This window comes from Mobula birostris, chromosome 8 (assembly GCF_030028105.1).
Source record: "Mobula birostris isolate sMobBir1 chromosome 8, sMobBir1.hap1, whole genome shotgun sequence".
NCBI classification, from domain to species: Eukaryota; Metazoa; Chordata; class Chondrichthyes; order Myliobatiformes; family Myliobatidae; genus Mobula; species Mobula birostris.
Window position 1 is genome coordinate 132,499,406 of NC_092377.1, and position 16,981 is coordinate 132,516,386.

General features: G+C 41.8%; 1 protein-coding gene across 1 annotated transcript in view; it reads left to right on the forward strand.

Annotated features, from left to right (window-relative positions):
* The window catches only part of LOC140202063 (uncharacterized), a 381,219-nt gene that overhangs the window by 42,170 nt on the left and 322,068 nt on the right, over positions 1-16,981 (forward strand). Inside the window, 6 exon segments of the mRNA XM_072266920.1 lie at positions 491-669; positions 2,094-2,239; positions 7,721-7,858; positions 9,711-9,982; positions 11,860-11,927; positions 13,773-13,963. Coding sequence (XP_072123021.1) covers positions 491-669; positions 2,094-2,239; positions 7,721-7,858; positions 9,711-9,982; positions 11,860-11,927; positions 13,773-13,963 — 994 coding nt within the window.

A 16,981-nucleotide genomic window follows, 5' to 3' on the forward strand; every position in this document is an offset into this window, starting at 1 on the left:
GCCTATTGGCTCAGGGTGTCTGACCCTCCAAGGGAGGAGTTGTAAAGTTTGATGGCCACAGGCAGGAATGACTTCCTATGACGCTCTGTGTTGCATCTCAGTGGAAGGAGTCTCTGGCTGAATGTACTCCTGTGCCCAGCCAGTACATTATGTAGTGGATGGGAGACATTGTCCAAGCTGGCATGCAACTTGGACAGCATCCTCTTTTCAGACACCACCGTGAGAGAGTCCAGTTCCATCCCCACAACATCACTGGCCTTACGAATGAGTTTGTTGATTCTGTTGGTGTCTGCTACCCTCAGCCTGCTGCCCCAACACACAACAGCAAACATGATCGCACTGACCACCACAGTACTGATGAACCAACAGACTTTCAGGAATAACAGAATCCCTGGACTTCATAAAATCGTATAAACTAAAACCAACTTCTTCACCTGCTCAAGGAGAGACTATTTCAGAGCCCCGCCCAGGCTCCGCCCCCTGTCGTCAGCACGTCACCTACCGGGACAACGCGCATGCGCCGAGGACAATCCCACCCATCCCGTCGTTCTGGCGGGAAAGCGGAGATGATGTGAAGTTTCGGACGGTTTTGGCGCTTTTTACCTCAGAGCTTCAGCGCCGCACGCGCAGCGCGGTATGCCGTCGTCTGATTGGCCCAGCCCCGCTCACGTGAGTAACGTCTATAAATAGCAGCGTGCAGGCGGGCAGCGGGTTACGGCAGGAGGTGGTGGGAGTGTGTGGTTGTGTGGAGTTTCTGAGAGTGAAATCGTGACGGACCGAATTCTCTCAGGACACAAGGGACTAGACCCGTGATCGAGAGTATTAGTGAGGAGCTAGTGCACCCTCGTCAGAAGGAAACTCTTGTGGGAGAAACGATCTCCAGCGGAATACCGAGAAAACATCACTCTGGTCACAGGAGATGATTGAGCTGTCTGCCGTCTCGGCAGAGCGGGAAGTAACAGCATCAGGGAAAGAGGTTTGGGCAGCAGAGTTGCCCAGATGGAAAAAGGGGCGAGAAGGATCAGGGGAATTGGGGTGTGTGAGTTCAGGAAAGAAGGCTGAGGTGTTGCTTTAGGTGATGAAGTCATGTATGGGAGCTGGGAATCGGAGGTGAGTTCCCTGGGACCTTGGACACAGATGATGGATAGATGTACTCTTGATGGCCTTGAAAGGGAAACGATGCTGTTGCTCCATCTTAGACCAGCTTAGTGCCTGCTTGTGGAGAGGCCCCAGCCACATTCATTCCTGTCAGTGGGGAGTTGATGAGTTAAAGCGGGTGTTGATCCTCATCGTGGACATTAATTTTGGTTATGTGGCCATTCAGACTATCTACCTCATGCTTCCAGTTCTGTATCCCTATGGTGTTTTGTTTCTCCCCAGATGTGAGACAACATTCACTGAATTTCTGTTTCCACAGATCATGCCTGTCATTTGATTATCTTCACCATTTTGTTCTGTTTTTGGTGACTTTTATCTCAACTTCGTAGGTTTTCTTAAAAGAATCAAATGAGTTTTTAACTCCTAGACATGAACTGTGTGCTGTGTGAAGTGAAAATAGAGATTGTATTATGTCTCCTGTTTTGTTGTTCAGATGTCACTGCATGACAACAGCATTATTGAAATATTGAAGTAACTATGCCAACAATATAGTGTCTTTCCTTCATCCAGAAATAAGTGCAATGGTTTTCAAGATGTAGTCAATCAGCATCTCAAGCATTCCCCATCATTCCACAATATCATAGCTCATTTATGTGCTGAAGAGCATTATTTAACTCATTTTGTGATATGTAGTAGATTCATTCCTCTGATATCCTGACATACTTTCATTTCATCTGGAATGTAATCAGTGGTTGATCTCCGTCAGCTCTTGGGTGTGAATTCCAAGTATTTGCCAACCTCTAAATAAAATTTCTTGCGTCCAGCCCAGTGGGGCTCCCCTTTAATTTGAGTTTGTGATTGCTTGATCCTGTTTCCTATATTGCAGGGATTATCCTTGCAGACAAAATAAATATGTGGTATGTTGTCTAATCTGTTTTGTAACTGTGATAAAAGAAAATGGATATTCTACTCTGCTAAATACTCTGGTATTTCAGGAAACATGTCTTATCTTTCCAGGATGCAAACAAGTTTAACGACATTGTTGGTTACTTTTCCAAAGAAGAGTGGGCAGAGCTGAGTGACTGGGAGAAACTCCGCTATAAGAATGTGAAGCGGAACTATGAAGCCATGCTCGCCATTGGTTTGTAGAAACCATTACTTTCCTTGATATTCTGTTTGGCATTTTCAGCTGACTCCTGTTGGCATATGATTTTCCCACATACCATCGCAGTAGATAATGAGTTTGAAGGCTGTGTTCGTTTGAGCGTTCTATTTCCTCTGCTGATACACTTTCAGAATCTGTAGAAATACATTTAATAGCCCTGTTCTATGATAATATTGATTCAAACACAAGAAAATCTGCAGATACTGGAAACCCAAGACAACACACGAAATATTTGAGATTCACAGTAGGTCAGGCAGTATCTATGGGAAGAAACAAACAGAACTCATGAAGGGTCTCAGCCTATAACATCAACTGTTTATTCCTCTGCACTAACTGGAATGCACAAGTCAAAAGAGATTGATTGTGTGAAAGTCTTAAGACCATAAGACATGAGAGCAGAATATGGCTATTTCACCTATCAAGTCTGCTCTGTCATTGCATCGTGGCTGATTCATTATCCCTCTCAACCCCATTGTATCAGTACCCTCTGGCACCCTTAAGAAGCTGTCAACCTACGGTTTATACGCAATGACATGTCCTTCTGACATGCAAATAATGAATGAAGCAAGCATTCTCCACAGTTAAAATCAACAGGATAAACGGAAATTATTACACATTCTTGCATAATGATCTCTCCTCTCTTCTGCCAAGCTGCCCCTAGTTGAAATCTTTGTTGTCTCCATGTTTGAAGCAAGGTCACTGCAATCTCAGTCAAGAAGCAAGAGCTTAAGCAATCCAATTAGCACTTGCCTGTTAACACACTGACTACCTAAGCTTTGACCTATCCAACACAATATGTACAAAGGAATTGGCTAACACAGAAAAAATCTAAATGAAGGTGGACTGTTAACTTGCCTTTCTGCTGACCAACACTCCAGCAATAAATGCCTGCTAAGTTTAAAGTCTTTTTATGTCATCATACCCTACCTAGTGGTTTATCTTTTTGCAGGCGTTCACAGTAGAGTGATGAAATTCAATAGAATCAATGAAAAACTACACAGACTGACAAACAACCAATATAAAAATAATAAGCAACTGCAAATACAATAATAATAATCATGGTCAGAAAAAAGTAACAAACAATATCGTGCACATGAGTTATTCAGCCCTTAAAAGTGTGTCCATAGTGTGATCAGTGCAGTGATGAGGTGAGTGAAGTTATCTATACTGGTTCAGGAGCCCGATGGTTGAAGGGTAAGACCTGTTCCTGAACTAGGTGGTGTTGGACCTAAGGCTCCTTCACCTTCTCCCGATGGCAGCAGAGGGAAGAGAGCATTGCCTGGATGGTGGGTATCCTTGATGCTGAATGCTTTTTTGTGGCATCACTCAATTGCTGGGAGGACTTTTGCTTTGATGGACTGTGGTGAATTCACTGTTTCTTGGCTTACCGCTTCTTGGGCATTGGTATTTCCATACCAGGCCACGATGCACCAGTCAGGATACTCTCCGCTGTGCATCAGGTTTTCTGAAACTGGTAGGCAAATAATTAATTATTTTTCTGAAGAATAGTGCAAATTTATTCACAACATCAAGCAAACCATTGTCAGTGTTTTCTCCCAAATTAACAACATGACTTTAAGGTTTGGCATTGTGTGAGGAACAGAAGATACTTTAAAGTTATCCTGTCAAATTCTATCAGCAGTGCTGATGTGGCTGTCCATGATCTGTGACTGTTCAAGACATTGGAAGACAATGTGGGAAGTCTATTCAGTAAATTAAATGAAATACTGGATTTACAAAGAACCTCGTAAAAATAGTAAGTGCTCTAAATCTGAAGAGCATCCCCAAAACACACAGAACCAGAATATGGGAAGATGATATCCCCTACTCGACAGATCACTCAGAAACAACAAATATTAAAGTGAGCAATGGAGCACTGTGAAAGTACCTTGGATGAGGGCGTGTTCTCCGTGGTGCTTGATACGTACTGCTTTCACCAAATTAAACATGCACTGTCTCTACAAGCTATACGACATTGGAAATGCGCTGGGATGTTTATGGCAAGATTTTCCAGCAAAATATTTCAAACCTGTGACTACTGCACTAAAAACGACCGGGTTATCTTGTGGATTGGGGCCCCAATGTCTCCAAGTTTGGCTGCTATGTCACACAAAAGGCAATTCAAAAGCACAGTAAATGCCTACTCTGCTGGTGATAGTCTCATTTTTTAATACTAAATAAATGTCTGTTAAAGCACAAGATAAGTTTAAAATTAAACAGTGACGCAAACACAAACACATGAATTTGGAAATGAATGTGACCAAGAATCAAATTCCTGCCCAATAACTTGCTCCAAAGTAATGTGTGATCACTCTAAGATTTCTTTGTCACTAGAGGAAATGAGCACACCAAACTGCCTTGAGATTACTCCAAGATTCCTTGTGCAGTTTTGCTTGTTTTCATTTCCTTGTGAGAGTTTCCTAATCAATAGCACAACAATACTCCCATTTAGCCCTGGCCATACACTCCTCTCTGGATAATAAAGAAACCTATGATGTTTCTTTTCAAGTCTTAAAATGAACCCTTCGTTGTATTTGATTGTGACTTTTTGAATTAAACATGACCCCTCTTAACCCTCCTAGCTATCTTGTGCTTGTAAATTTAGTGAAAGGAAATACTGGCATTATCATCAAGAGATGATGAACACATTTTACTTTTCACAGGACTGAATGTACCAAAGCCAGAATTCATGGAACGCCGAAGCAGAGGGTGTCAGCCCCATTTATATGAATCAAGTGGTTCAGATGAGGAGTGGACGCCTAATCTTTCCAAAAAGTCACAAAGTAATTTGAATTATTATTTGTTGAAATATTTGATGCAGTTGTTACCAAAACTTCGTCTGCAAAGTTTGGTCTTGAGCCTGATGAATATATTGTCAAAGAGAATCAAAATGAAAGTTCAGAGAGAAGGTAAAGTATTGCAGTTTCCTATTGCATTGCTGATACGGTGTGAGTTTACTTTTACTTTTCTGATACAGTATCTTGCTTTTAATTTAAGCTTTAAATAAATGTCAAAAGTTCAGTTTATTATCTTATGAACAAGTACATGCCTGAAGACAACAAAGTAAAATGTACTTACAGAAGTATCGCAGGCACATAGTATCATATCAGCAGCATTCTCAGGAAAAACATAAAATAAGAAAAACTTTTACATTACAGAACAGAATCAGAACAAAACACAATGTTTATTTTAGTGCAAAGTGATCTAAAGGTTTCTAAACTGTAGTGATTTGAGTATATACTGGATTTTCCAGAACTGCCAAGCAGTTGGGATAAAATTTCCTATCTTAACCTGAACTGATGATTCACTTTTTATTTGCAAGGAATGAGAACCTTTATACCTCCTTTTAAACGTCAATATAGCCAGGGAGCTAAGAGGACTGTTGGCAAGGTAGGAAAAGGAAATACTCACTGAATAAATTAATATCTTAATATTCACTATTAATAGCATGGTCACCTAGATCAGTATTTCTATTTTAAAGAAGAAAATGATTGAACTCTTTGGTTTTTCACAATCACTGCTGTTGGATTGATGTGCTAAAGTTAGCAACAATCTTTTGGTGTTCAGGAGAGGACAATTGTTACACAAAATTTGTTTGGCACACCATCTGCCATTTCAAATTACTTTTGATGTCATTGTGAAATGTTAATTTGCAACTTCTCTGAGGATTGGGTGTAATATGAAGGACGATCAGAGACAAGTATTAAGAAGATATGTCAAATCTCCTCTCATTCCCCTGATTCACAATCAGATGGGTTTCCTTCATTTGTTCTGGTTTTGTGGACAGGGCTGTTGTTAATTTCCAAACAACTTATTTAATTATTGTATTCAGTTTTTCTCATCTGCTGATGTGATTAATTATTATTTCACTGCATGGTATGAAAGATGTGGCCTTACGTAAATTACCAACATGGGGTAGTTACTACTTTTATTTGTTGATTGGTTTGGGAGTTCAACTGAAAAACAAAGAAAGAACTAGTTGGAATAAAAAACAAAATCTTACTACGTTATTCTGAAGCCCTGTTTGAGCATCACACTTTGCACCAAATTGTCACATTACAGGTCACATCCCATTCAGACAATGACAAACGTGAAGATTTGAGTGAAGTCACTGAGGAACATGGCTCAGTGAAGGAAGATCCCATTTTCGTGAAACAAATCAAAAGAGCAGCAGGTAATTTTGGTTTCTGCAGGTGAAGCTCAAAGTAGAGACCAAACATTGACTTTCATTTATTAATATAAATGATGGATGTAAGATGAATATGATCTAACTTCCATCATAGCTATTTTAGTTGGATTTATGAATATATTGCATTCTATATATCTCTGTACTTACTGTCGAAACTGACTTGAAACAATAATGGAACATAATGTAGGGTTCATCTACCATGTATATATGGGTAGAAATTAAAATTAAAATGCAATCGCTCTGGGATTGTACTACAGATTCCACAACAGCCTCAGGATCATTGAGGAATGGATATTCGATTAGATTAGATTTGATTCAACTTTATTGTCATTGCGCTGAGTACAGATACAAAGCCAATGAAATGCAGTTAGCATCTAACCAGAAATGCAAATCGTGTTATTTACAAACTAACTGCGAATAAAAAGTAAGTGCGACTGCACACAAATATGAAAGCACTGAGACAGTACAATATGGGTGTAATTCTGCTTAACGTTGTGATGTGAGATTCAGCAGGGTCACAGCCTCAGGGAAGAAGCTCTTCCTCTGCCTGCTGGTGCGGGAACGGAGACTCCTGTAGTGCCTACCGGATGGGAGGTGAGTAAAAAGTCCATGGTTAGGGTGAGGTGCGTCCTCGATAATGCTTTTCACCCTGCCCAGGCAGCGTTCATGGTAGATGTTCTCAATGGTGGGCAATTAGGGAGATTGGGGAAAGCTGTAAAAGCAACAGGGTATCAGCCACAGCTATATTCGCATTCCTCAATATAGACTAAGCTCCTTGGCACAGGAGGTTTTGATGGGACAGAATTTGTTTTGTGTATCCCGGTCGGTTTCATGCATCAATGTGTAAATAGTCCAATATGAGGAGGGGCCAGACTGGACCTGGTGCTGAGAAATGAGTCTGTCCAGGCAAAACGCATTATAATGGTGGGCATGCATTTGAAGTGTGAGGTGGTAAGTTCAAAGCAGATGTGCAGGGCAGGCTGTTGCACAGAAAGCGCTTGGTGCTTGGAATAATATATTGCCATGGGTGGCAGTAGAGGCAAATATGATTCAGGCTTTGAAGAGTTTTCCTTGAAAGACATATCACTGTGAAGTGAATGGATGGACGTGGATGTTGTATGGGCAGATGGGATTTGTTTATATCGGTATTTAACTACTAGTTTAATTCGTTTGGTACAACATTACAGACTAGCCAGTTACAATATTGTCCTGTTCTATATTGTATTAATTTAATTTGCTTAATATTTGCTCATTTTGTGTTATTCCAGCTGTCTCCACCAAAAATATGTTTGGATCAACAAATGATAAGTCAACCAAAGTGTCTGAGAAAAGATGGTATGATTTACGAAAGAAAGAGAAGAAAAATTACAGTGAGGAACAAGAGCTTCGTGATGACGACTACCTTTGTAGGTCCAAATTATCAATCTTTTTGTTTAAAGCATGTGTAATATATTGGGAGAATTGTTGTGATGACACAATGGAATGGGAGGCTATAGGAATGATGGAACAATGAGACATGTAGAATGTTTGGGAAAAGAGCGCTGACATGTTGGATCCGAGTGTATGATTTCTCTTTAACTTTAACGGCCAGTAATCGCATGATTGATGTTAAATTTACTTCTGCACATTGCAGTATGGTCAGCATCTTCTTGGTCCAGTTTATATTAATTTGCTGATATTTTTCATGGGTTGTTTTGCCACCTACAGTTGAATCCAGGGCAAGCTGGGAAATATTACAGTCTGCCTTCTACGAAACCGATAACTTCAACTGATCCTTATGATAACCTACAATGAACAAACAAAATATGGCTTGAAATAGTTAGCATTCTTAACCTACTGTCATAACTTTTCATCCTATTTTCAAATGTTAGCAATCTGATCTTAATATGAATATAAATGATTTGACTTCAATGTCATAATTTCTGATGTATTTTTGTCACTAATTATCTCAATGCAGATTCCTATTACTTCACTATATTTTCCCCAAGGGATTTCTTACTGTGCAGTTATGAATGAATTCTGTCATATTACACAAGTATCAGAGGTAACCTGCAGATCACGAAAAACAAGTAATATTTCTGGATTAATTCCCATGATCTGAACTTCAGAATGAAATATTTTGCTATTTTACATTTCACAGATGTTGACTTATTTGCTGACTGTTTCTAGAATTTTCAGCTTTCATTTCAGATTTCCAGACCATGTTGTTATAGATTTTTATCTTTTTGTGACTGGTTGCTGTTGCAGTCTTGATTCTCCATACAATTGTCCATTTCTCTTCTTCATAAGAATATTGCAGTTGCCAACAATTTCATTTACCATTTTTAAAGTGAATGTTTCATTTTGTCTCCATCACTCTTATGCTACTTCATCATTTCCTGAGCCAATTTTACCAAAAATAAATGTAAACACTAATTCATCAGGTTTTTGTTTGTGAAAGTACCCCTCTGCTAGAAAGTATGCAACCACTTTACTCCATTGGATTGTTGATCAAATTTTGTATCTTTTCTCATGCAGTGGCCCAGTTATAAATGCTTCATTAGTTCAAATTATAGAACTTTTCTTTAACCTTTTTAAAGCAGTTTTATTAGAGTTGATCCTATTTGCCATGACATTGTTAGCTTTAAACATTTTCTTTGCAGTTTCCCTGGCATCATTACAGTATTGTGTTTGATCATCATGAGTTTCTCTTCATGTTTATAAGTGAACACTTAGTTGTATTTGAATAGTCTTTTGAATGAAACAGTTCAATCTTAACGCAAGATATTCCTGTTAACCTACGGCTGACCTAATGAAGTGACTTTTTACATATCTCCATTGTTATTCTGACTTGCTAGGAATGTCTCCACATATAGGTCATAGCAATGGAAGATACTTTTTTTTTCAGCAATGCACACACAAAATGCTGGAGAAATTCAGCAGGGCAGGCACCATCCATGGAAAAGAGGTGATCAAGTCTGACAAAGTGTCGGCCCAAAATATCATCTGTTTTCTCTTTTTCATAGAAGCTGCCTAGCCTGCTTACTTCCTCCAGCACGTTGAGTGTGTTGCTTGGAGTCCAGCATCTGTAGATTTTCTCAAATTTTGAGCAATTATTTTTCCAGATGCTTTGCACAGCAACCAGTTCATGATGGTATTATATGCAAAGACATGCAGTAGAATTACATCCATCGTGGATCATTTAGCCTTCCTCAGCACTAGCCCCCACCAGCTATAGGAACAGCAACATCTTGATCAGTTCTTAACTTTGTATTTTAGTTTGTGAAGCCTGCGAGATGTTTTTTATTGAAGAATGCCCTGTGCATGGTCCACCCATCTTTATGAAGGACACTGTTGTGGATTTCAATCAACCAGACAGAGCACGTTTAACTCTTCCTGAGGGTCTCTACATAGCCCCATCAAAAATTCAGAAAGCTGGTCTGGGTGTCTGGAATGAAGGGAAGCTTATTCCCAGAGGTGTTCATTTTGGACCATATGAAGGGGAGGTTTCTAGTGAAGAAGCAGCTGCTGTCAGTGGATATTCATGGGTGGTAAGTAGCTCTTGCAGTTAACAAAAGCAATACTCCACGTAACACACATCAAAGTTGCTGGTGAACGCAGCAGGCCAGGCAGCATCTCTAGGAAGAGGTGCAGTCGACGTTTCAGGCCGAGACCCTTCGTCAGGACTAACTGAAGGAAGAGTGAATAACAGATTTGAAAGTGGGAGGGGGAGGCGGAGATCCAAAATGATAGGAGAAGACTGGAGGGGGAGGAATGGAGCCAGGAGCTGGACATGTGATTGGCAAAAGGGATACGAGAGGATCATGGGACAGGAGGTCCGGGAAGAAAGATGGGGGTGGGGGGAACCCAGAGGATGGGCAAGGGGTATATTCAGAGGGACAGTGGGAGAAAAAGGAGAGAGTGAGAGAAGGAATGCATGTATAAAAATAAGTAACAGATGGGGTACGAGGGGGAGGTGGGGCATTAGCGGAAGTTAGAGAAGTCGATGTTCATGCCATCAGGTTGGAGGCTACCCAGTCGGAACATAAGGTGTTGTTCCTCCAACCTGAGTGTGGCTTCATCTTTACAGTAGAGGAGGCCGTGGATAGACATTTAATTCCACATCCCATTCTGACATGTCTATCCACGGCCTCCTCTACTGTAAAGATGAAGCCACACTCAGGTTGGAGGAACCACACCTTATATTCCGTCTGGGTAGCCTCCAACCTGGTGGCATGAACATCGACTTCTCTAACTTCCGCTAATGCCCCACCTCCCCCTCGTACCCCATCTGTTACTTATTTTTATACACGCATTCTTTCTCTCACTCTCCTTTTTCTCCCTCTGTCCCTCTGAATATACCCCTTGCCCATCCTCTGGGTTCCCCCCCCCCCTTGTCTTTCTTCCCGGACCTCCTGTCCCATGATCCTCTCGTATCCCTTTTGCCAATCACCTGTTCAGCTCCTGGCTCCATCCCTCCCCCTCCTGTCTTCTCCTATCATTTTGGATCTCTGCCTCCCCCTCCCACTTTCAAATCTCTTACTCACTCTTCCTTCAGTTAGTCCTGACAAAGGGTCTCGGCCTGAAACGTCGACTGCACCTCTTCCTAGAGATGCTGCCTGGCCTGCTGCGCTCACCAGCAACTTTGATGTGTGTTGCTTGAATTTACAGAATCTGCAGAATTCCTGTTGTTTGCAATGCTCCACGTGTTAGGTTGCACCTGTTGAAGAGAATTTTTGGAGCAAATATGTTCCAACTAGCTCGAGACCAGCTAAACACCACCATAGGGAAAACAGTGAGAGGACAGTATGTTTACAAAATGTTCCCCATAGTTGGTAATCCTGTCTTCCATTATTACCACCATCATTATTTGTACACTGCTAAACTTTGTCGTTAAATTATATTTCACTGGAATTAGGGAACCAGCTACAGACAAGTATTCTCAGCTGAGAAAAAATACAGAACTTTTGACCCTTAATTTCTCTCTTCTCCGCATGTTCCAGTGATTCTCAATACCATTCACACACTGTCAAGCTTTGTTCTTTCCCACTCTCAGCTGAATAGATACTCCGTCACGTTCCTGCTCTGTTACCCTTCCTTTTATTCTGATTTCTACACTCCTGGATTGAGAGTATATTGAATGTTTGTGGCCAACACAAATGATCAGAACTTTGTTGTAGCTAAAGAAACTTTAACTACCACGCAAAACTTTTCAAAGTTGTTCTGAATTCCGAGTATATATTCCAGTAGCTCATTTTCCACATGATTTGAGTCCCAGGAATATTGTTGGAGTGCTGTGCTTTTAAAGCATAAGCGTATTAAACAGATTAAAGGATAATTAATTGAATTGATAGTATGGGAAAATGTGGAAACTTCATGCTTATGTTCTTCATTAATCAGGGAGTTGTACCAAAATATTTTTCCATAGATCAGCAAGGCAAACAAAGAACTTGAGTACATAGATGCCCAGGATGAAGCTAAATCAAACTGGATGAGGTAAGGAAAGATTTATACAATTACAAGTCAATGATGGATAACTGATTTTGAATGTTGCAGAAGAATCAACACTTTCTCTGACAGTTGTTTTGTAGCTAAAGGAACTTTTCTCCTCAGACCAGGCCAAGGCCCACAAATCCTTCCTCAAGCCTTGTGATCCTGTGCTGCCAACTGATGCTGCAATAATGTCAAGTGCATTGGTGCTGATTCAAAGCACCCAGGCTCAGCTCATCAATTTCATCAAGTCTTCCTCTAACTTTCCTGCCCTTACATCCACTTGGTCCATTTCTGACAGCTCCATCCCATTTCTTGATCTCTCTTCCTCCATCTGTGGAGCCAAACTGTCAACTCCCATTTTTATCAACCTACTGATTCCAATGGTTTTCTTGACTATACCTCCTCCCACCTTATCTTCTGTTTAAAAAAGATGATTCCCCTTTCCCAGTTCTTTCACCTCTGCCACATCTGTTCCCAGGATGAAGCTTTCCTTTCCAGGATATCAGAGATGTACTCTTTCTTCAAAAACTGGATTTTCTCTTCCTCCACTGTTGATGCTGCCCTCACCTGCATCTCCTCCATTTTCTGAACACTTGCACTCATCCTATCTTCCCACTGCTTTAACAGTGACATAGTTCCTCTTCTCCTTACCTACCACCCCATAAGCCGATGCATCTAACACATCGTTCTTTGCAACTTCTGCCATCTCCAAAGGGATTCGATCTATCAAAGTCACTCCTAGCACTTACCCCTGCAAGCTGGCCAAATCACTACACCTGCCCATTCACCTCCTTCCTCGCCATGGACTCCTCTTGTACCACTGGGTAGTCTCTAACATGATGCTATCAATATCTGTTTCTTCTTATGGTTAAGTGAAATCCTCTCCCTCCCTTCTTCTATTTCCTACTCTGGCCTCTTACCTCTTTTCTCTGTCACCTCTCCAATCTGGTTCCTTCCTTTCCAGCCCTTTATCTTTCATGCCCGCCAAGTGTCACCTATCACTTTCTATCTATCCTCCTTTACATCCCCCACCTTTTTATTCTGTTGCTTTTCCCTTTCCTTTTCTGTCTATAAGAAGGATCTTGGTCTGAAATAGTGACTATTTATTCATTTCCATTGATGTTGCCTGGCCTGCTGATTCGCCAACATTTTGTGCATGTTTCTCTGGATTCCTCACGTCTGCAGAGTTTCTTGTGTTGAAAATAATCAGCCTGCCATGTTTCGATCTGACTGGGATACTGAAACCACAGTTTAAACTCAGGCATAGATTCTGAGATCTGTTGGAGTCACAGCAAGTCTAAGGAAAGTATTAACCCACTTCACATCACGCTTCCTCACTCCTGTTGGTTTTTACCCTCCTGTTAATATCACAGTCAGAATATTCTGCATCGAAATTGTGTGAGATTGCTTTATCTAGGCATCAGATTTGAAGTTGAATCATAAACGTGTGCTATTTGAAGTGTGCTGTTGGGAAGATGTTTTGTAACTTGTCCCCAGAGGAACATTGTTTTGTTTTGGTTAGATTGATGTATGCTTGAATGAAAATTCAACTAGAACTTGACATAAAAATCTAAAACAAACTGTAGATGCTTGAAACATCAAATAAAAAGAGGAGGTTCTGGGAACATTGAGGAGGCTAGTCCACATTTCTGGTAGGAAATTTGTTAAAGTTTCAGACGAAAGACTGCTTGACCGATTTCTGACAAAGAGTCTTCCATATTTCATTTTTGAATTTGTACCAGAACTGGAGATTTCTTTCATTCATTCGGCTTTGCAAACAGACCTCACTTTCTGTGTTCACTTCACAATTTTACGTTGTTCACTTCATATTTACTTCTTGTGTTCCAGGTTTGTGAACTGTGCCAGAAAGGAGCAGGAACAGAACCTGGTTGCCTTCCAGCACTGTGAAAACATTTACTACAGGACGTGTAAGCCAGTTCCTCCTCACTGTGAGTTACTGGTCTGGTATGGTGATGATTATGCCAAGGAGCTGGGAATCACTTGGACCTCTATGTGGATGTCAAATCAGGAAGCAAAATGTGAGCATTCTGATCAGTTTAACAAACTCCAGGAAAACAATATATTTACTGTAAATTTATTATCGGAATTTCAACTGGAACGTATAACTATCAAAAACAACATAGCAAACTCATGCAGATGAGATATTTGACAAAAGTTAAAGCACACAGAACTGCACTGAATGATATGTGTATATTTCGTAGATGCATTGATTTATTAAAAAAAAACACAGTCTATAACCTGTGAGCATATTGACAGATGTATTCAGTTCCCTTGCCCTGCTGTGGACCGCAGCAATTCCCAGCTTGTGATTTTATCTGACATTTTATCTCACGGGTTTAGATTCGAAGAAGGAGTCTGAGAGTCTGAGTGGGAGTGCCAAGAAAGACATTTTTGAAATTTTCGTTATTTTTTTTTCTTCAACGGCGTTCTGAGAGGCGGGACTGCGCAGGCGTGTGATGTCGGGCTGTGCAGCGCGGCAGATTTAAAAGGAACAGAGCCTCATAGAGCGGGCAGCGTAGTTTGCGGGCTGCGGAGTGAGCCGGGAGCAGAGTGAAGACTTAAGGGCTTCGGCTCAACTGGCTTAGGCGGAAACGGGCGAGGCGAGGGAGGTTTGGCATTCATTTTCTGTTGTTATTTGAGGAGAGGGGCAGTATGAGTGTGAGGGCAGTTTGCTGTTCTCGGTGTCGGATGTAGGAGGCCCTGGAGTCTCCAAGCCTCCCGGACGTCTACATCTGCGCCAAGTGCATCGAGATGCAGCTCCTAAGGGACCGCGTTACGGAACTGGAGCTGCAGCTCGATGACCTTCGTCTGGTCAGGGAGAGTGAGGAGGTGATAGAGAGGAGTTGCAGGCAGGTGGTCACGCCGGGGCCACGGGAGGCAGACAAGTGGGTCACGGTTAGGAGGGGGAAGGGGAAAAGTCAGGTAATAGGGAGTACCCAGGTGGTTGTGCCCCTTAACAACAGGTACTCCTGTTTGAGTACTGTTGGGGGGGACGGCTTACCCGGGGGAAGCGACAGTGGCCGTGCCTCCGGCACAGAGTCTGGCCCTGTAGCTCAGAAGGGTAGGGCAAGGAAGAGGAGGGCAGTTGTGATAGGGGACTCGATAGTAAGGGGGTCAGATAGGCGATTCTGTGGACGCAGTCCAGAGACCCGGATGGTAGTTTGCCTCCCTGGTGCCAGGGTCCGGAATATTTCTGATCGTGTCCAAGATATCCTGAAGTGGGAGGGTGAGGAGCCGGAGGTCGTGGTACATATAGGTACCAATGACATAGGTAGGAAAAAGGATGAGGTCCTGAAAGGAGAATATAGGGAGCTAGGAAGGGAGTTGAGAAAAAGGACCGCAAAGGTAGTTATCTCGGGATTACTGCCTGTATCACGCGACAGTGAGAGTAGGAATGCGATGAGGTGGAGGATAAATGCGTGGCTGAGGGATTGGAGCAGGGGGCAGGGATTCAAGTTTTTGGATCATTGGGACCTCTTTTGGCGCAGGCCTGACCTGTACAAAAAGGACGGGTTGCACTTGAATCCTAGGGGGACCAATATCCTGGTAGGGAGATTAGCAGGGGCTACTGAGGTGACTTTAAACTAAAATGGTTGGGGGGTGGGAATCAAATTAAAGAGGCTAGGCGTGAGGAGGTTAGTTCACTACAGGGGGATGGGAACCAGTGCAGAGAGGCAGAGGGGTGTAAAGTGAGGGTATAAACAAAAAGTACTATGGAGAAAAGTAAAAGTGGCAGGCCGACAAATCCAGGGCAAGCATTAAAAAGGGCCACTTTTCAGCATAATTGTATAAGGGCTGAGAGAGTTGTAAAAGAGCGCCTGAAGTCTTTGTGTGTCAATGCAAGGAGCATTCGTAATAAGGTGGATGAATTGAAAGTGCAGATTGTTATTAATGATTATGATATAGTTGGGATCACAGAGACATGGCTCCAGGGTGACCAGGGATGGGAGCTCAACGTTCAGGGATATTCAATATTCAGGAGGGATAGACATGAAGGAAGGGGAGGTGGGGTGGCGTTGCTGGTTAAAGAAGAGATTAACGCAATAGAAAGGAAGGACATAAGCTGGGAAGATGTGGAATCGATATGGGTAGAGCTGCGTAACACTAAGGGGCAGAAGACGCTGGTGGGAGTTGTGTACAGGCCACCTAACAGTAGTAGTGAGGTCAGAGATGGTATTAAACAGGAAATTAGAAATGTGTGCAATAAAGGAACAGCAGTTATAATGGGTGACTTCAATCTACATGTAGATTGGGTGAACCAAATTGGTAAAGGTGCTGAGGAAGAGGATTTCTTGGAATGTATGCGGGATGGTTTTTTGAACCAACATGTCGAGGAACCAACTGGAGAGCAGGCTATTCTAGACTGGGTTTTGAGCAATGAGGAAGGGTTAATTAGCAATCTTGTCGTGAGAGGCCCCTTGGGTAAGAGTGACCATAATATGGTGGAATTCTTCATTGAGATGGAGAGTGACATAGCTAATTCAGAAACAAAGGTTCTGAACTTAAAGAGGGGTAACTTTGAAGGTATGAGACGTGAATTAGCTAAGATAGACTGGCAAATGACACTTAAAGGATTGACGGTGGATATGCAATGGCAAGCATTTAAAGGTTGCATGGATGAACTGCAACAAATGTTCATCCCAGTTTGGCAAAAGAATAAATCAAGGAAGGTAGTGCACCTGTGACTGACAAGAGAAATTAGGGATAGTATCAATTCCAAAGAAGAAGCATACAAATTAGCCAGAGAAAGTGGCTCACCTGAGGACTGGGAGAAATTCAGAGTTCAGCAGAGGAGGACAAAGGGCTTAATTAGGAAGGGGAAAAAAGATTATGAGAGAAAACTGGCAGGCAACATAAAAACGGACTGTAAAAGCTTTTATAGATATGTAAAAAGGAAAAGACTGGTAAAGACAAATATAGGTCCCCTGCAGACAGAAACAGGTGAATTGATTATGGGGAGCAAGGACATGGCAGACCAATTGAATAATTACTTTGGTTCTGTCTTCACTAAGGAGGACATAAATAATCTTCCAGAA